This window comes from Pagrus major, chromosome 16, assembly GCF_040436345.1.
Source record: "Pagrus major chromosome 16, Pma_NU_1.0".
NCBI lineage: Eukaryota > Metazoa > Chordata > Actinopteri > Spariformes > Sparidae > Pagrus > Pagrus major.
Genome location: NC_133230.1, coordinates 16,084,753 through 16,106,638, shown reverse-complemented (window position 1 = coordinate 16,106,638; position 21,886 = coordinate 16,084,753). Strand labels below are relative to the sequence as shown.

Below are 21,886 nucleotides of genomic sequence, written 5' to 3'. Positions count from 1 at the left end.
CCCTGTAGTTTCAGCTGGGAGATGTATGTCAGCAGTGAGTTTGCTATGTTTCACAAACTCTCACTTTAAGTGTATAAAAATACAAACTTACATCTATTGTCCTCAGCTAATTAGCTAATGGTAGCTATAGCTACAGCAAAGGATAGCAAGCAAAGAGCAGCAGTTATAATTGCTCTGGTGATATGCTGCCACCTATTTACCTCCAAATTCTGGCCATATTTTACAAATGAAACCTTTAAATTATCAAACTCCACGATTTCATTCAATATAATCTTCAAGAAATTCATGATTTAATAGAAATTGGTAACATGCCCATGCACCCCTGCCCGCCCCGCGTTGCTGCCTCTTAATGCACAACCCAACCTGCCTCAATGCTCCTTTGCACCTCATGTAAATACTGTAAATATCTTCTTAGTTTATTTAGTCTATTTTATTCTATCTGACTTGTTCTGTGTACTAAACGTGCTGACTTGTTTGTGTCTGTGTACAACTACTCCACGTGCCTTTAATTGCCCCCTGGGGACAAATAAAGTTTTTTGAATTGAATTGAATTGATAATGTGAAAGAATTATGACCAGGAAACCTGATACCAAGCTAGCAAAAGACGCTATGGAGTTTGTGGCTTATAGTATTGTTGGAGCGGCTGATAACAGTATAGAAGAGAAAAGACATCTAGAACCTATACCTAGACTAAATTTGAATGGCATTTGATGACTATAATTCAAACGTGTAGTTCTAAAGGATGTCTTGGACAGATTTCCTGGCAGCAGAGCTTGATGCTGTGATGGCGGCCTGTCTACTTTTGCCGACAACCCGGATCTGTCCGCACCAATGAATGAAAGGCATCGAAAATGTTTCATTTTAGCCAAGCCATTGACCATCTGTTCTCGCCGTCACTCCCTCTGTCATGTAGACACAAGCACTAAAAAAAACCCCACACACACACGCGCACTCACATACATCCAAATCAGCCACATGCCAGACAGAACCGCAATTATTCAAACAGCTAATTAGGTCAGTCAGCTCCTTCGGCCCTGCAGGCGGAGGGTTGTGCAAGATGGTCAGGCCTGACATAGTGACCTCATGATGGCTTGCCTTGGCATCAGTAGCTGGGATTGGTCCAAAGCCAAAGGGATGAGTGACCTGAGCATCAGTTGGACTCATGATTGAAATCCTGAGCATCAAGTACAGGCCTTCTGGGCATCCTGCCATGTGTCGCTGTGATACTGTACTCCATGGATATGAGACAACCAGGAGAAAGTCTTTTTCAACAGTTGGACAGGGTTTCATGTTTCACTCAGTAGCTAAACCCTTGAATGAACAAGTAATTTGATTTTGGGATAAACACAGACCATTCACATGCATCTGTGCAGGAATTGTCTTACTTAAATTGTATTTGCAAATAATTCCTAGCTTTGCAAGTGCCAGATGGAGTTGACAACATGGTGCAATATGACAATGAGAGAGACAAAATGATTACAAAGACGAGTACAGTGTGAATGTTTTCAGAGCTTCAACATCTACGGTTCCACGCCAGCTGGGCAAACTCCATCTGCTGAGGAGGACTGTGAAATGGTCAAAAGCTCAGAGACAAAAGAGGATGTGTTGGAGTTGAGATTGCTTCTTCAACAAATATTCTAAGAGGTTTAAATGTGTTTTTCTGCTTTCCTGTCCAGGTAAACTTGTCTCTGAGCCCTCAAGTTTCCCAAGAAGGAGATCCCAGTTAGCTACACAGTTGTGTTTATTTGATTTGGACCCAGAGACAAGTGTTTAATTACACTAAAATGTAAGCTTATTATAAAGTTTATTTGGAAGCTGCGCTGCCTGATTTGAGTTTGAGTTCGATTTGAGTCATACCTCCAGAATCTCTACAACAGATGTGACAAGTGAAAATTAGCATGACTGTCTGAAAGACCACAGTTATGAAAATAAGTCCCACATCTCTTTAATCTTAGATTTATCTTGCAACCCCTTTGTGGGCTGCTCAGCCAGCAGTGGTGGAGGAAGTCTTCATATTCTTAGGTAACAGTACTTATACCACACTGTAAAAATACTAAAATCCTTAGAATTGTAGTTCCCTAAACTTAACAAAACAGCGCCAGAAAACTTCACTGTAACAGAAAATGCTATTATGTTCCAAATGGGATACAACCCACCCTTTTACTCAACCCACTCAGCCACAACAGCTTGCTCTGAGAGTGGACTTTTCATCAAGATCCATGCATTATCCCCTGAGAAATAATAACAAAAATGTCGTTCTGGGCCAAGACCTGTCACCCATCCAAGTTTTGAAATCCGTTCAGTAGTTTTTCTATAATCCTGCGAAGACCTAACTTCCTTGGCAGAGGTACATATACAGTTTGAACTGACATGTTCACAGCATGTGGAGGTTTAATGAAAAAGTCTGGTGGCACGGTATAACAGGATGCTGTTATAATATTAAAGCTGAGCTACAGGGACTTGTTGCATGCAGACCATTTGGTGAGCAGCAGCAGGCTACAGTTCTGACATGTCTATGAGTAATAGCCTTTTAACAGGTTTGTAAACTGTAAATCACACTGCATTTTTCTCTCTGCCTGAGAATATATATAAATACCCAAAGCATTAGTTGTCAGCTGTAAGAATATTGAACCTACTGTGCCATCATCCTCCATAATCAGCTCGTCTTCCTCCTCATCTTATTCAAAAAATCTGTTTTCCTATTCCCCAACGTGCAGCCATAATCCAGCGGCTGTGGGTTTTTTTTTTCATCCCTTCCAGAGAGTGCACACGGGGAAAGGTTGATGTCCGCGCCAGGACTTGCTCTGGTAGTGATCGTGACATTTCTCCTTCTCCCTCAGGGCTTTGCTTCACCCCGCCGCTACCCCCCCGCCTTCCTCAGAACACCCTCTCATCCAAAAATGCTCCAATTCCTCGGGAGCAATATCTTCTGCTCGCCGAGAAAAAGGTCACATGCTCCATTATTTCAAAGTGAACTTTCGACCTAACATTTACAGAGGAGGCAAAAAATAGCTGTCGATGTGAAGACGCAGCGGGTTTGGTGTGGCTGTATATTTTTGGATGAAGGATGGATGGATAGGTGAGTGGAGGCAGCATGTGAGGATTATCATTGTTTGACAACACAGGGCTAAGTCTCTATATAGAAACAAGGGATAACAAGGCTAAGAGCCCTCAGTGTTCACGCATTGATCCGAGTCTTACAGCAACATGTACTGTACAAGCTAATATGGCATATTACAGGTCGTGTCCATGCTAATAATAACAGTTCTCCCTGTGCATTATGGAGCCTGTACATGCAGGATACAGCCAACCACTGAGGCTGTGATGGCAGTGACTAACTCTGCCTTTTGACTCTGATTCACACTGCCAGTCAATCCTCTCTGCCGCTGCAGCTCTACCGCCATAGCTTCTCATTAGAGCTGTGGGCAAAGCACAGTGATGAGATGCAAAGTGAAATCTTTGCCATTCAGAGTGTGTCATTAAGTGAGCACAGAGACTCTGAGAGGGAAGCTGTGTTTACTGGTGACGCCCACCTCGCAGCCAATTACTGATCATTAAAGCATTTCAGGGGCACTACCTTTACTTAACAACAGACGACAGCCGGGATGTTAAGAGAGGAAGAAACAGGAGAGAAACAATCCTTTATGAATACATTGAGATTCTTACTTAATTGCTCCCTGAATCGATGCTCGACCTGTGGTCAGTCGAGGCTGCTGATTTGAGCCTGGTTATTGACTCAGCTGCTGTTTGTTGGTGTTTGTACAAAACCAATTCTCCGGGCTTCACAAGAACAGACCCAAGTGAGGAACAAAAACAACTTTTAAACAGTAGAAAATCACCTCTTCCTGGTTTCCTCGCTATTCTTTTCACTTTTCATAGCCCTCAGCATGCTGTCAGGTTTGTCGATATTTGCTTATGTTTCTACTCATATTATTATATTACAGCACAAGGCTTATGTAGTCATTTTATAATGCTCAGTGTTGTATAACAACATGAATCGCCTAATTTCCCAGACACAGCCGCAATGAAGAAAACACTTGGTAAGATGATTTTCCATTACATGTATTGATTTGTAGTCTGTCTGTCTGTCTATCTATCTATCTATCTATCTATCTATCTATCTATCTATCTATCTATCTATCTATCTATCTATCTATCTATCCATCCATCCATCCATCCATCCATCCATCCATCCATCCATCCATCCATCCATCCATCCATCCATCCATCCATCCATCCATCCATCCATCCATCCATCCATCCATCCATCCAGATTCCATTCCCTTCTGTCTGAAACGCTCTGTTTTAGCTCCTGTCTCTTTAAGGCCCTCCTCCTGAATACCCAGTCTGCTCTGATTGGTCAGCTCACACACGCCTGAGCCAGCACTGCTAACAACAACAGAGCAGCTGTGTTAAATCAGTTCTTACGAGCCGAAGCCGCAAGCCATTAATTGTGCAAATATGTGACATGGTGACGTAGTGTGATGTCAAGAAGTCACGTAAATAAAGGTGAGACCAGTGGCGAGGCGTTTCAGGAGCAGTGTTTTCGGTGGGAGAGAGGAGCTTCTGTTGGTGCGGACATCAGTCAGGTAATATACAGTTAATGTACTCAGTTATTAATTCATGAACCTGTATTAGTTCAGCAGTCTGTGCTGTATATTGGCAGCATATTACAGACACTTTCTTCATTACAGATCAAACCACATTTTAATTGACTTCATTCATTAATTCACTGAATTGCACCTGTTTCTATCCATAATTCAATATTTTCTAAGCTTTCTGATTTGTTCTGTGAATGAAAGATCAACAATTTAATTCTCTTTTATGATCATGTGTCTTTCACCGGAGCCTCTCTTCCCAATTTATTTGCATAATATTAAATCATACTGGATATTTGCATATAATATCAAAACAAAAAAGGATGATAGCTTCACCTGTCTACGTTTCTGATGTGTTGTGAAAGCTCATCCCAGTTTTTACAGGGTGAACATTTCCTGTGCAATTACAACTTTCACAGTAAAAAAAAAAAAAAAAAAAACTAGAAAAAGGAAAAGATCACTTCGGAGCTGCGTTGCACTGAGAACATGAATGTTCTGCACTGTTCTGTGTCGGCTTCCTAAAGGTTCTGCACAGTGGAATATATTCCTCTTCCCTGTAACAGTCATGCTAATAATTTCTCCTCTTTTTGTTTGCTCATCAGACACATGCTGCTCGGCTCTTGTTTTCCCTCTCCTCTCCTCAATATTTCATGCCATTGAGAGTGCATCTATTCTCGGCGTTCCCCATGCCCCACCACCTACCGACTGTCAAAACATAATTTTCTATCATTCGACACCCCTCCACCTTCTTAACCCTCTCAGTGCCTCTCGGTCTTCAAAGTAGAGGCCATCATGTGCATTAGGCTGACCTTAGTTGTGCTAAACGAGCTTTTCTTCACCTTCTGAGCCACGTTTAGGTTTGGTTAATCAAAATATATCAAAACAACGTTTAACCTGTGTAGTTTTGAGTGAGCCTGCATTGCTTGCCCAGTGTAGCAAAGGTTGAAAAACGTGTAATCTAATCTTGTAGATGAAATTAGATGAGATGTGATACACATGCTCGAGGGCCACATATTTTAGATTAAAAGTATTTTGGATTGCTGAATTTATGAATACTGAAAGTGTCTGCAGCCTATAAAGAAATTACCATCCACCACAGTTTGGTCCTCTCATCTTAAGAAAGCATTTTAAACATGCCAAATTTTAGACTTGACATTTCTAAACTAATTAAACCTAATTCATTCATCCGTTAAGTTTACCAAAACGTTCTTGGGATCAGTCACGTTAACATAAAACTTGTCACTATGAACACAGGACAGAGTCTCTTTAAGTTACAGTGTATATCATCCATACAGTGGCACCATGAAGTGCTTGTCAGCATTTGAAACTTCCTCCCCCCCCAACACTGATATGTTGTCTGAATTGGAGGGGATGCAGACCCTCCAATTCAGACAACATATCAGTGTAACTGGCAATTTCTGTGACTTTTCAAAAGGGAATCTGAAAAGCACACCAATTTCAACATAACAATCGGCGAGGTGTGAGGTAAGAAAGAAAGAAAGAAAGAAAGAAAGAAAGCAGGTTTTGAACATCTCTGTAAGGCTCTCTTCCACCTCATCCGTTTGTATGATCGAACTTAGATACCCAGGTTTGGACAAAAAATGAGAAATTAAGTTCGGGTTCGACCTGGATTTGGTCGTGTAAACTGACAGTTTGCTTTCAAGTTCTTTCAATTCATAAGTGAGGGACCTACTGTCTGTGTTGGGGCCGTATGTCCCGTTGAGTGCTGAGGTTTGTTATTTACGTGACAGTGCTTTGAATTCACCGAAGAGGCTTTTTGTTACTCTCCTGGTGGCAAACATTCATCCAGCTCACAATAACTGCATCAGGCTCGAGTCGAGTTGGGATGTTAAAAAAACAGAACGGCTGTCGAGTTCAGGTTGGGCTCAGCCATTACTTTCTGTCAGTCAGTCAGGTTTGAACAGAAAAATGCAGCCCGAGCTGCACTCTAATGTACGATAGCGGGCCTTTAACCAAGTGCTGCCGATTAGAACAGATCAACTTTTGCTTTCCGACATGGAGGAACAACTCGTCTTACTATCTAAATATTTTTAACCATACCTCCACCTTAAACCTCAATAAAAGAGGGTATGGCAATGGAACCATTCTTTTAATAAATCTCACATTCATTCTTGGTCACACACTAAGGCCCAATCCCAGTACGCCCTTGCCCCCACTTGGCCCTAGGGATAGGGTGTCTGATTCTTGCTGGGTTAATGGGTGCAGTGTCCTCTTCAAACCCAGGATTATGAGAACTCTGTCGTTTGAATGTATTATGGTCCTTTTCTTTATAACAAGCAGAAAACACCACTAGTTTGCTGATGTCTTGGTAGCTAACTAGCTAGCCAGCTAACGTACACTGTTATTGCTGATTTGTGCACGACAGTCCCGCGTTTTGATGTTTTTCAATGTTGCATTTCCCCCTTTTGATGGCATATGACACCTAAAATCTAGTCCAGCAGTGGGGTTGTTACACTTTGCGAGGAGCATGGGTTGCTAATGTTAGCCTATAAAGCACTGCTAGTGGCCAGGTAATGAAGCAGTGTAAATGAACAAAAATTGGAAATTCAAAGTATTTTAGACAAGTCAAGGTCAAGTCAACTCAAGCAGAGTTTCTGTAAAGTCTTCTATAACATGCAGTGGCTTCACAGGCCAACCAACCAACAGACTGTGCAACCAACTGCATTGTGATTACTTTTCTGCTTGTTTCTCAAGCCTTCATATATTCACATTTGCTTTATTAAGAAGTATTACGCCCCTAATCCATGCCAACTTACTCCTGACATTATTTTGCCATTTCATTTCATTTATTCCTCTGAACATATTGTCCTCACAGTTCATCTCCTTGCTCCTCCAGCCCTCTGTCCTTTAACGACCATTTACCAACACATCACTCCCTTCCCCAAAGGCTCAGCCCTCATCCCAGCATCCATTTCCCGGTGCTCCCTTTTCATCACGGCCCGACGCTGAGGAACATTGTCCTTGATTGCTTGGCAGATGCCATTATCCTGGGCTTATATCTTCACAATCACATTAGCCATTTGCACAGCTGGGTACTTACTGAAGCGAGGCAGGTTAAGCACCACACTCGAGGGGACAAAACGATGGAGGCCCACCTGGAGCTTAGGCCAGGACTCTCCTCAGCACCATGCCATTACTGAAAACACTGTTGGCCTTTCTTCCATTTAGCTAATGCTCCCATGTCTCTCTCACCATCTTCCCTCCCCTACACTCCTTGATTTCTCAGTTTATACTTTAGTCTCCTTTGACTCTACCTGGCCCGTTGATTCCTACACTGTAATTTCTTCCCACCACCAACCTCGATCCATTCATGCCGGCAGGCTTTCTGAAATTCGTCCTCCCACACTCAAACTTTTTTGTCCCTCACTTTTTTATCAACCCCTCACTTACTGGGGTCAAAGCAAAATGTAGATGAACCAACCAAATGAAAAAAGTAAGGATAGGAGGATGAGGATGGTTGGTATTGAGCACCAGCAGCAGGCCAGAGATTCATTTTTAAACACTCTTGGGCACAATCCTATTTCCATTTTTTTCTCCTACCTCTTGTTTTCAAGTGTCCCTTTGCCTCTTAGAACAGAGTTAAATCTCACCTATATGAAATGGGGCAGCCCTTGAAACCCTAATACATCCTAAATTGTCCTCAACAGATGCAACCAGACAATTCCAATATGCCATTTTGTGGTGATTTCTCCTGCAGTACTGTGGCAATCAGTATAACAGTGCCGTCTGTCATTTATCTGAGGACAGAAATGACTGGATGCTCGCAATTCGTTCACAACATCACGCTATCAATCAAGGTATTGAATTAAAAAGAACACTGCCTGGTTAAATTTCGAGCTGTCATGTCTCGTCTGAACCTCGGTCATGTTTTTCTTTTCCGTTATCTTTTCAGTTCTGTTTCCTGTTTTATTTTGATGTCCAACTCTCCCCTCGTTTCTGATCCCCTTCCTGCCCTTGTGTGTTTCCCGCCGTTGTGATTGTCTGCCCCTCCTTGATGTGTTTCACCTGTGTCCAGTTATCCCAACCTCCCTTTTGTATATAGTCTGCGTGCTGCCTTTTCACTCTGCCAGTTAGTCTTCGCCCTTCATAGCAAGTTTTCCAGCATTCTTCCTAGTGTATTTGCCACCTAGTGTATTTGACCCTGTCATGCACAAATCAGCTGTAGCAATGTTACGTCAACTAGCTAGCTAGCTACCGAAACATCAGCAAACTAGTATTGATTGTTTTGTGCTTGTTATGAAGAAAATGACCATAGCGACTTCGGGACACCCCACCCCTTGGCGTGAAGTTGCAAAATGGAGGGGTTGGGTGAAGTGGTAAGGGCAAGGTGTGTGTTAGGACTGGGCCTCCCACTCACAGGTGTTTATTTGTCTGTGCCTTTGAGTTGTTGTTATTTTTGTCACAGTTACTTTCTATTCAAAGTTTGACATTTCACTAGATTAACTGATTAATCAAATAAATCGTTGTTTACTGACACCGCCACTGGACGTTAAACTCAATCAAGACAACCTCATTTTAATCCATTAACAATAAAGCTGAGATTACTCCGAAATGAGACGTAGGGGGATGAGGAACAGATGGGTGTGGGAAATTAGAGATAGCACAGATAGAAGCCGGGAGGAAGAATGAAGAAGTCCCACTGAGGAAGAAACCAACACACTCTCCACTGGAATATTGCTTACTACGTGAATGAAGTTGGTAGGGAATCAATATCAAGTCAACAAGGATACATGAAAGTGTTGAGGCTGATTGATGATAACAAATTATCTGAATAATCAATATGCCCATAGCTGCTGTTCATGAATTAATCACAAACAGAGTCGGAGTCAGGGTAACGAGCCATGGTTACTGTTACTATAGTCTGCGCCGATGCCTATTGCAAAACACAAGCCATGCAGCTGCAGACGCTGCAGGAGGCAATACGCATTCAAAAACAGTGCATCGCGTGTTACAAAGTCGAAAGACCAAACGTGCTCAATAACTTAGGACGCTGTGAAGCCTCAGTCAGGCGCGTGTGCTCAGAATACACACTCATACACACAAAGCACGTCATAAATATGCATTTGTGCCTCTGCTGGGTGAGATGAGTCCAGGAAACATATTAAATGTCACTCCTTATATTTCCATCTCACTTTTATTGCCGCTGCGTGGTCGGCGAACACGACAGGAAGCGAGAGATGATCAGTTTATGAAGAAATGTTAGTATATGCTCCTGATACGCAGCGCTTTCCTCCTGAGCACGAGGTGACAAAGGGATGACAAATGTAAGAGTGGATGGAGGCGAGTGATCCAGTGGAGCCGCACAGATAGGTGGTGGGACACAGGGAGGGGAGAAAAAGAAGTGATGGTACTTGCTCTTTCATCCGCCCCTTTACTCCAGTCGCCACGGCAACATGCCTGGAGGGCACTCAAGAGAGGCGTCATCACTGACAAAAACAACAGAGAGGCAGAGAGTGAGTGAGAGCGAACGAGAGCAAACTAGACAGACAGCGTGTATGAATGAGAGCTGAGAGAGGAAGTAGGTAGCAGATCTACAACCGACTCGGACCCAAACGCAAGACACTCGGTAGGCAGGAACAATTCATAAACTACAGCTGAAGACCAGATCCAAAAAAAGCTAAACAAAGTTCAAACTAAGAAAAGCAAAGAATAAATCAAAAGGCAAAGTAGAAACTAGGAAAAACACGAGGAATATAAGACAGAAATAAACCAGGGTAGAAGGGACACAAAGACACGGGGACAGGCTCAGAGGAACAAAACAGACGAACTGACAAAGACAGCAGGGAGCACACAGACTATATACGCAACGGCTGATTAACTGACAGGACACAGGTGAACACAGGAAAAGGGCAACAAACTACACAAAGGGAGGAAATGAAAAGCAAAACATGACACATGAGGGCAGAACTTCAAAAAAAAAACAGGAAATAACAGAACCACAAACTCAAATTATGACAAAAAAATAAAAATGGCTCCATATTGCTTGTCCGGCGTAATCCAAGTCTCTGGAAGCCCCAAGACCCAAATCTGATTATAAACGACGTTGTTCACACCTTCAACATGTGGTTGTGCTTGTGCACCCACTTCAGACAAGGTGCTCGCTAATGCTGGTAGCTTTCAACCGACTCCCGCTATTTCTCCTCCTTGCTCAAAGAAGTGCGAGTTCGACCTTCAGGAACTCGACTAAGAAGTGTAATGAACGCTCATTCATCATTGGAGGTCACTCGGATTAATGTTTGGGTCGCTCTGCTCAAGTTTCACCAACAGCGGCTACGAGCATGTTCACGGGTGTGAGAATCACTGATATCCCCTCCAAAAAGGACACTATTATGAGATATGAAATTGGCAGAGTTAATCAAACCGAGGCTAATGCTTAATATTTGGAATTAACTGAGCCATTAATACTGCGGGCTGCCGTTAGGATAGATAGAGTGGTTAAACCACCACCGGCGAAATTAAACAGGTTAATTAAAGTCTCAAATTTTCATACACTCCCCCTCGGACTGTATTTCACCGCTAAACACACACATTGATGCACACACACACACTCGTAATTACTCACACGTGTGTTATTACTTTACTTGTGATGGCCTTCCACCGGCCTTATTAATTTTCTTATATTAATATGAATCCTAATTCTAACCATAACTCCTGGTGAAAAGTGAAACCAAAATAACCTCATATCTCCAAATCTTTTTTCTACCCAGAAAAAAAAGAACTCTTTCTTTTTTAAAAAAAGGAAGCAAACAAAATAAATAACTATAAATCCCATCACAGTTATACCATTTTACACCAAAAGCAGTGTGTAAATGCAGGTTTTCTGATTGCGAGTAAACCCACTGAAACCCACACACTGTCTGGGGACTGACTCCTTTCCCTTTCCCTGCTTTATTTCTGATGTGTCACATTTGACGGCACAGATGCGCCAGAAAACAGAGCTGTAGTAAGCAGCATCCAGGCCAGTGATAATATATATATACATTGAAACTCTATAATTGAATATTACAGGAAGAGATTTTTGAAAAAGATGCCTAAATATTAAATTCCCAGTGCACTGGTGTCATTGTAGACAATAAGGTTCATTGTTAGACTGTAAAATACCATTACAGGTGTTTCCATCACAAGTGTTTGAAGGACAACAGTTGAGTATCCGTTGGGCTCCAGTTACAGTGTTTCTTTTTATATCTTTTACTTCAGTCTTTCTTTCAAAATCAGTGTCGACTGAATGATGTTCAAGTGCTGCTTGAATGGAGACAAAGTTTTTAATCATCAATCTGAATGTGCAACAAAAAAGTGCAGAAAATCAGCGAGAGTCGATAAATACCCTCGACTAGTGACCCTGGATTTAATGCTGATTGTTCCCTTTGCCACTGAAGACAAAAGCCAGATGTCAGTGGGGATTTTTTGTCCAGTGTGAAAGTGGCTATTACAGACAGGCATAGGTGCCGCCAGTGAGGGCTTATGAGGCTTACGTGCCAATTCTTTTATTAATCATCAGTGACTTTTTTTTATACTAAACCCAGACCAAAGCTCATATGAATCTATGTGCATTTTGTGTCTATGTGACTGTAGAGACACTTGTCAGTTGGAGCAGGTCTATACGATACTCTTTAATTAATTTATTTACAGATACCCAACATTTCACTTGGCGACAAAAAAACCTGTCTTTTAACAGGCAGAAACCTCGGAGCAGAACTGGTCTCATGGGGGTTGAGGACATAGAAACCTGAAAAAGTCTCAGAAGGCTGAACAGTGGTCCGTTTTCTAGTTTGGCCAGGTGATTTGGCTGGGAGAGGAGGCAGACTAGGCACTGAATCCTCAAAAAATAGCTTGCCGGCTTTCACGATCCCTCATGTAGTCTGATCCCACAATTAGTAGGCGCTTTCCACCGTCATGTTGATTTTTCTTCTAATTTGAAACCCATTTGTAAATCAAACAGCTTCCATTTTTCTGGTTGTTGACAGGAATTCGAAAAGTGTGCTTGTGATTAACAACGATGATGATTCATTGTGTGATAATGAGTGTTTTCACAGCCAGTGAAGAGTTTAGTCTTTTAGTGTGTTCCAAGCTTAAAGGAAAAGTTCACCCAAAAATGAGAATTTACAGGCGTAACAGGCATTATATAAATATATTTATATATATATTATAGGATATATACACTCCAGTCAGTCAGCAGACATACAGTTGCCACTGCTGTAGTGGCGTTATTTTAAATCACACTACCTTGCTCGGCACGACCCGCCCTACTCTGCCTCTGATCGGCTACATCCTGCCCCTTATGTAATGCATGTTCAACTCTCACCAAAGACTGAAAAGAGGAGAGATGTCTCACTCCGCAGCTAAAACGGAGCGTTGCACTGCTGCAGCAATGCACCATGTGAGAAAAAGTGTTTTTTGAAAATGAAAATATGTAAACCTATTTTACTAGGACCCCCAGATAAAAGTATAACCCTGATATTAGCATAATATGACCTCTTTAACCTTTAACCTTTTATGTTTTGTGAAAATGAGTGTCTATTACCTAAATCCCCCCCTTTATTTTAATCCTAAACGCTTTTTTTCTACTGTTTTAATTTAGAGAATAACATTTTATCCGCACAGTTACACACATGCACACACTCAGTGCTTGTTTTGAGGGGGCGGGGCATCAGAGGAGATGGACATGTGAGCGCATCTCCTCCATCAGAGGGCGGGCTTGTAGCGTTGTGTGCGCAGCGTGTGGCTGCTGCTGCTGCTGCTGCTGGTGATGATGATGATGATGATGGTGATGATGATGATGATGATGATGAGAGGAGCGGCAGGTCCACAAACCTTTCAGCGGAGATCCAGACAAACAAACACCGACCTCAGCTGTCACTTGTGAATGTGGTAGCCTCTGTTGCCTTATGATTTTTGTTCCTCTCTTTGTGATCACCAAACACATGAAGGAGTGACTGGAAAAGTGCGCACCAGAAAGAAGTCCAGGATAGATTTGGCACAAGTGAAGGTGTCCACATGGGTCTCGTCGCAATGGGATTTGAGTTGAAGAACACGTAAGCAGTGAGAAGTCAGCCTGATTCAAGCCGTTGTTAAGGTAACTGGGAACTTGAAAAGGGATGTTGTGAACGACACGTCGCCTGGGACAGAAGGAGCGGGGACGCAGAAGGAAAGAGAGGGGATCCAGGGCTGGACGAGCACCGGAGGGATTATGGCTCTCGCAACGTTTTCTCTCAGCCTCATCACGCTGGCGCTTGCAAACTTGCACCTGTCGAGAGCCAGCGACCGGCATGCGGTGTACTGGAACAGCTCCAACATAGAGTGAGTGGCCTCTCCGCAGCCTCGATGTGTTTAAAGCGAATTAACTTGTGTTGCTCTTTGTTGGTGATGCGCACCTGCGCTGATAACTTGTTTACAAGACAGTGGTCATCCTCTGCAGTGACGCGCGTCTTTTGTTTATGAAACACAACTGATATACATTAAATAGCCACAATAAGATCATCATTCTCTCACATTTATGATAAGATTGTCTGAAATTTGACAAAAACAACCTCCTCAGCTCTCTTTTTTTAAATCAGCTGGAGTACAGTAATGCACCTCCACAGGGAAACTGTTTCTACAATGCTCCTCTCTGCGCCCTGCATGCAGAGTGCTTACTATATAAATATTTGATTTCCACCCCACATTTAATCCATCTACTGCCTCTCAACAATGACTCATTTAAGCAGACGTCTTTTCATTAACCCTGCTCTCAGTTTTTATGTTTTGTCAGTCAAAGCTCAAACTTCCATTAATCTACTTGGGCATGCAACGCACACATTCATGTATTCCTGAGCCTATCCTTGGACTTCGATTCCCTCTACAACAGTCAGCTTGCTTACCTCAGGTAAGCTTCCCCAGGCTCTCATATCTATCTCTACCTGCGAGCTATAAAGCCAGCTTGCTGTGGGGCAGAGATCGATGTGGATTCTACCGCCTTTGTCTTCTCATTAGCCAACAGTGAATCCATCTTTCTCACATTCTTTTATCTCCTCTCCTCACACAACCCTCCTCCTCCTCCTCCTCTATCTGTGTTCCTCCTCTGTCCATTTGTATTCACCTCAGACACGGGTCTCTCCTATCGCCTCTCTCTATCTCATACTTGGTTATTTTCTTCCCTCTCTTATTTTTCTGCTGTGTCTCACCAGCCGGCCTGTCCCCCTCAATTCCCCCCTTTTTTTTCCTCCTGCATCTCATTACCGCCCCCCCATCTGCTCCTGGTCCCTCAGTCACCTCCCAGGCTCTCAGCCGAGGGGACACATACAGTAGATGATTTGAATTAGAAACTGTATGGAAGTTATTTGATTGTATGTGGCGGTGGGGTAATTCAAATATTTGAACGTTTCCTCAAGTCAAACAGCGAGAGAACTGCGATAAAACCTGATGGAAACAGTCAAGGTTGCCGCTGCAGACTTGTCACGTCCTCATGAAAGGTGCACGACAAGAGAAATTATAATCAGAAGAGAAAAATCTCTGTTGACTGATTTTTTTTTTTGCCTTAACAAATTAAATAAACTCTTTTTGTTTTCAAGACTGAATAAACAAACTGACCTTAAAGGACATACTGTTTTACTTTGTTTACAGTGGCGGACCCTGACACCTTTCTAGCTTCAAACAGTGTTCTGGGGACCTTATTTTCCTCTGAGAACAGCTTGTTTATTCAGTTATGGGGAAAAAATATGTCCTGAGCTTGTATTATTACCTCATAAATATTGTTAACATTAAATCTCCGAGTTTCTTCTGCAAAACTACACACTGCCCCTTTAATGTTAATGTGTGAATGGCAGAGTCACATTCAAAAACTGCCTTCAGATTTATGACCGCAGTTAATCCCATCAGTCTGACATGAATAGAGAGCGGCTGTAATAACAGAGCCTTACTTGCGTTTAAGCTCTGTAAAAGTGAGCTGGTTTTTGAGTGTCACAATCAGTATCGGTCCTATCTATCAATTTTAATTAGTCTTTCGGCGTGTGCTCAGTCTAAAATGATTTTCGCAGCATGGGGAATGTGGATCAGTGCAGTCGTTTATTACAGTTTTAGCACATTCTGTGGATTTAAATTGGCATTTATGTGCTAAAATGACAAATATGTGCTCATGTTAATGAATTCAGGATACTGTGTGTGTGAAGGAGAGGGAAACAGAGAGAGAGACAAAGTGCAGGTGTGGGTCTACATGCCTGCGTGTGCAAAACCTCTCCTTCCTCCACAGTGGGATACAAATCTCTAAAATAATGCAAAAATTGACCCAGTTTGCAGGTAGCAGACAAATCCTTAGAGGCTGTGGCCAGAATACTGATGGCCATCAAGCTTTAAAAGGCCTTAGGCTTGGGGCCACTTCTCTTCGGCTCTGTCCACGTGCGTAGAGAACCAGCTGAAGGCCTCATTCACTTGTTCAACGATGCAGCTCCTTGCCTCATCCAGCTCTGGTTATAGAGACGAGCTCAGGAGGGAGCAGCGAGAATGAAGGCAGCGACAGAGAGCCAGAACTCAGAGGCCTTTAGGGCCAAAGTCTGGTGGAGGCCTTAATGTTTTACCCTAGAGCGCAGCATTCAGTGCAGATGGTTACGGCACAGCTGCAAGGAATGGGATCACTTGGAAGCCAAGCTGTTTGTGCCAAAGCCATGAAAATGGCTTTTTATGATAAAGCACAGCTAGAAACGTCTTGCTCTGGTGTATTGAAAGTCAAAAAGGGACCGTCACACAGTTGATACCCAGTAATACTGTGCTGTTTGATTCTTTGCAGCTTTCACCGAGGTAAACAACATGTGACGATTTAATACAGCTTTTTCCTCTGCCTCGGACAATTTGAAACGAGATGTCTCGATTATCATAACCCAAAAGCAACAGCTCAAAGTGCTTTGATTACCGCCCGAGTCCGTCACGATCGCACTACCCCCCATTAGAAAGTGTTGCTCTCAGCTTCCGCTCTCAGCAGTGCGCCTGGCCAACTCGTTACAGATGTCCCTGCTAATGGCTGACTGAGGCAGGAAAAAACACACACGCAGGCCATTAAATCATCTCGCATCTGAGGCCATCTGCCAATTAGAGGGGGGAGATGTGGAACATCTTGAGAGCACGCGGGAGCAGCGGTGCACTGCGGTAGCCTCGCCTACCCACAAGCAACGTCCCATGCTCCCGCCACCTCCTCCCATCAGGTGTTTGGCCTCACTGGTTAGACAGGCCGCATCTCCATAATTGGGCACCCCATGTCAGCATGATCAAAACAACAGCGCGGCTTTCATTCACTCCCCCCACTCTTTCCCCAAGTCACCCAGTGTCTCTACTAATGCGCATAGCTTAGCAGGAGACCAGAACTTAAAAGTCTTAGCACAGGCGTAGGAAGGAATAGCAGGGAATTGAGTTTGAAAATGTGCCACAAATTTCTTTGCTAAATCGCCATTCCCTCGACCGCTCAGCAAGATGAAAGTCCTCTTTTTTCTGTGTGTGGTTGATCCTCAGTGAGTTACAGCTCTGTGTGTTTCATGCTGCACATTATGACCCTGGTTTGGACCCTGAATCGTGTCTGTCAGGCCCCGAGATCGCATGTAGAAAAAACAAGCCAGTCCCCGGCACACCATAGCTGGTGCTACAAAATAAATTATCACCTTGACAAATAGCTTCCCTGAGAGTTCGAGGTACAGAGGCGCGGTGATCAATGTTGAGTCGAGGTGCCGTCTTACTCAACAGGCTCATTAACCGCCAGGTTGGCCTGTGTGGGTGTGTGCAGACCCAGCTAGAGTTTGAGGCTGTTCCCTGTAGGGGAAGAGGAGAACCCTGACACCTGACTGGGAAAAGTTTGTATTAAGTTGCCTTAAAGGGAAATGTTGCTGCGTGAGTGATGGAGAAGGTGATGAATAGAGAGAAATTTGAAAATAGATGGAGGGAAAGAAGCAGGATGCAAAAGTGTGAAGAATATTACTGTAGGGGAGAGGTGGGCGTAATGGAGAGACTGGCGGAATGGAAGGAGAACATGCTGGAGAGGTGGAAAGTGGAGCAGTCTGTCAGGAGAAGAAAGCGAGGCGAAGATTGATTGAGTTGGCCAAAAAGTCAGGAAGGGTGAAAGAGAGCGCGGGTTTTACCGGATATAGAAGTTAGGTTATTTGGCCGAATGTGTTGTAGCGGCTGTTTTCTGAGCAGATGATACCCAAGGGAGTTGATCCGTGCTAATGTGGAAACAGGCCAGGCCATTCATGTGGACCGATGCTCAGAGACAATAGCGCCCGCCATTCACCTGCCCCTCTGCCCCGCGAAACACGGCTACGGCGGAGCTTACAGGAGACAAGCGGATTTGATACCTGATTACATGCACGTCCGTCTGCCTGCAGCTCCATCTCTGGGCTGTCTCGCCGATTTTGCATACAAATGCATCTTATTCACTGGAATTCAATTTATGCGTTCACATTCATTGTACCACGAAAAGCTTCTCAAGCAGCAGAAGATAGCATGTCGTTTTTTCTCCCGGTTGCGGAGAGTGTGTGAACAAAACACTGATTGAAAAGTGCAGATTGACCTTTTCTAAGTTTTTAAATTAAACATGTCTCTCCAGCCCTAATGGGGCGATCCTCTCTCCAACTATTCAAGATGTTTGTAAGAATCTGACTGCTTTATCTCTCTTAGACATCCAGAAGATTAGTTTGATGAACAGCGCTTTTAAATGGGTTGTTAACTCGACATTATCACCTAGCTTCATTATGCTGTAGATCTGCAGTGGTGTCTCAAAGCTTACTGGCCTCCTAAGTGGTACGCTGGCCATTTTTAGCTTGGCAGAATCTGCTATGAGTCACATAAATGGATGGATGGAGAAATGCTGAAAGGATGTTTAATGGTTTGCATGGATCCAGGAGTGGGTGTGCGGATCAATACATTAATATGGTATGGGGAGGTGAATGGACCTTGGCTGAACAAAAAACACAACAAGGCTGCTCTCTGAGTAACAATCAATCTGGGTTCATCAGGTGATCAATGTCCAAATGCATTTTTAATTGAATTTCATGGTGTCAGTAAATTGCCGTGAAGTATTCAGAGCTCGGCTCGGGAAGCGCAGATCAAGTATTGCCTTTGAACAGCATGCTTGAGAATTGATTATTACGGGCTTGTCAGTCACTCCTCCTGGGTTCATGCTCCATGGAGGCCCAAACTGTTTCTGCACAAAGCAAGGTCTTGGTATAACCAGCAGCCACTTCAGAGAAGATGAAGGTTAAAAAAAAACACAAAGCAGGGCACAGATGTAAGTTGTGTCTGAAAGATAAATGAAATACTACTCATTCCTCTGTAGGATTAAAAAAAAGGACATTTAGATTTCTGCCACGCAGACTCAAAGGTCAGGTGAGAACATTAGTATACTGTACATTTTTACAAAACATCTTACTGCATATCTGTTTAAAGGGGCAGTAGTAAGAATTTTAGTTTAAACAGTTCAGAAAGCAACTAAATAATCAACATAATGTGAAGAAATAACAGTTTTGACATTATGATGTCTATGTTTTGTGTTACCACTTAAGTTAGCATGCTAACCAGCTAGCCCCAGCCTATCCCGATCCAAAGTTCCTGTGCTAGCAGCGCAAACACTAACACTCCCCCTGGTCCCGAGCACACAGTCCCTACTGCTACTGCACAGCTAACTGAGCTAATGAGCTGAGGGCAGCTACAGTTAGCGGCAATTAGCGGTAACTCTGCCACCTATTTGTTTTGAGTATGAATTAATTCTTATTGCACCTTAAACACTTTAAAGCGAGCTAAGAGAAAATAATAAGAGAGGTTGTTTATAATCGAGGTACACTGTTAGGAATTCTCCACACTTGCGGCCGAACTAGATGGAAACTAACTTCTAATAATTGCTAGAGAAAAGAGCACAAACACATTAATGTTCCTTCTGGTCTGAAGATCTTGGTAAACAGTAATTTGACTCTACAGTGTAATAAACATGAGTCATATTAAAAGTTGTCCAAGGTTACAGATAAAACCTCAGGAGGAGGCACTTTAATCAACCTGGAATTTAATAGATATGAACCAAAGGGAAATTGTGAAAGCTTTGATTTCGCTTCCTTTGTGGTGTGTCTACTTCTTTATCCTCTCTGGTCCCTCTGGATGTCTGAGGCACCCCAAGCCTGCTCAGCTTCATTATGATGGGCAATTGGCAGGTTTGGTGGGCCATTATGGCCTGTTCATGGGCTCTGATGGGAAAGTGCCATGGGACTCATCTACAGCTACCCCAGGTGAGGCAGAGTGCTTCTTACTTTGGAGGAGTCCAAAGGAAAACATAGTTAGGGCCCTTCATCAAAAGCCATTAGCATTCCTTGCGCTCCAAGGTTATAAAAATTGCACTTAACTGGCAGTGGTAACCCACAGGAGATAGCTCTGATCCCAGACAGGTAGAACCAATTTCAGACTCAATGATTTGAATGCAAATGCTTTCCACAAAGAGGGCTTTCCAACTTCCGAATGGTACCTCCACAGTACATTACACTGGGAGTCTGCACCGCAGTGCCCGTTACCCACTGGGAAATTACACTGCTGCTATGATGGAAGCGGCTGCCATGTAGGAAAAAGATCAAAGCTGTTGATAGGTGGATGGTCACTGGCTAGAGTTTGATTATTTGGGAAATGGGCCTTGTTACGCTACATCGCCTGGAAAACGATATGGCAGCCACAGCAGTTGCTCAAAATAATTTGTTTTGTTATTGAAGCAGAAGGCCTCTTCTGAGGTATTGCATTTGAGGTGGTATTTTGCACCGACCAGCGCCCTCAGAGTTATCAGTGTCCCTTCATGAAAAAGGCAGCGAGTGAGGACACAGGTTTGTGCTCTGTCATATCTTGTTCTCTGTTCATTCCCTTCAGGTCTTGAGCCGTGACAGGTCTTCCCTCTAATGCTCTTGGGTGCTTAACAACAGCGGTGTAACGAGAAGTGGAAACTGTCCTCACAGCTTAGCAGATGATACGGCTCCAGTTTTTCCTTTCATGTGAGGGCAATTTCGCATACGGGCAGCGTGATAATTAGGTATTCTGTTATAATTGAGATTTTTCCTATTGAAGATGTAATTATATGAAGGTCTGAGACCCTTTGGCAGCCGTCATCTCTGTAATGAGAATATTTGAAGAAAATTGAAATCTCTCTCTAGTGCTCTGTGCATCCAGAATGACTAAAAGTAATTTGACCCTTCAGCAGCAGCCACCACCTCCAGTGGTTTAATGTATCCCTCTTATATTGTTAGAGGGAACATTTAAATCGCTACATCTTCAAGCGAAACTGTTCTATTACAAATATGATAGCAAAGTCTTTAGAGCTTGAAAGTGTGATGTGAGTGGATTGGATGGGAAGCTACCTACTGGCAAAAAATTAAACTTATATTCTTGGGAGGAAGCTGGAGGGCAGTGCTGCTCAAATTTTTCATAAATATATGTATATACTGTGGTGAGGCAGCTACATAGACGTGAAATAAATCCCCACTGTTGTTGTAGACCTACAACCTGTACACACAAGCCATTATACATACTTGAGCCAGGATTGTCCGGTAGGACGTCAAATGGCCCATAATAATAGCTAGAATAAAAACAGCTACATTATTGGGATAACTAAAAAGACCTTTTCAGTATGCTAATCATTATATTGCTGGTACGTCACGTCAGATTACTGAAGCTGGAAACATCAGACTTCATCTAAATGCATCCTGTTGACGCTCTTAGTCTCCCGTCGTGTTGCTGAGCTAACCTTACATTAGCTAACCTTTCGTTAGCTAGTGTTATATCTTCACAGACCGACAGAACAAGTAAGTTAAGTTTATTCAAATATAATTGTGATATACTTAAAGAAGAAATAGACAACTTCTCAACTCTCCCCCTTCCTACTGTTCACCCTGTGAAAGTACTGTTGGAACTGCTACGTTAGCAACATAGCTACCGCTAGTAGCCTGGCGACTTTGACCGACAACGGCGCTCTCCGTCGAGTTAATGCCCGTCCTTGTCAACTGTCGTTTTGCCTCATCCTGTATCACTCTCCCTCTTTGCCTTCATTGCCTTCTAAGCAAAACAGTTGTCTATTGTCTGTTTAAAGATAACAGGGATTCTGACTATTAGGTACTCCCGTTAGCTGTTAGCTGGCTGTTGGTTGGTGCTCGACTACTGACTCTTACAGTGATACAAATAGCATACTTCATATTCAATTTTTTCCTTTTTCTTAACTTACCAGAAGGAATCGACAGTTGTGGAAAGAAGTAATTTGCTCTGCGAACACAGTGCAGATGTCCACCCTGAAG

General features: G+C 43.1%; 1 protein-coding gene across 1 annotated transcript in view; it reads left to right on the top strand.

Annotated features, from left to right (window-relative positions):
• The first annotated feature begins 13,806 nt into the window (after positions 1-13,806).
• Positions 13,807-21,886, top strand: part of efna3a (ephrin-A3a) — a 66,007-nt gene continuing 57,927 nt past the window's right edge. Inside the window, exon 1 of the mRNA XM_073484286.1 lies at positions 13,807-13,916. Coding sequence (XP_073340387.1) covers positions 13,807-13,916 — 110 coding nt within the window. The remainder of the gene's footprint in view (positions 13,917-21,886) is intronic.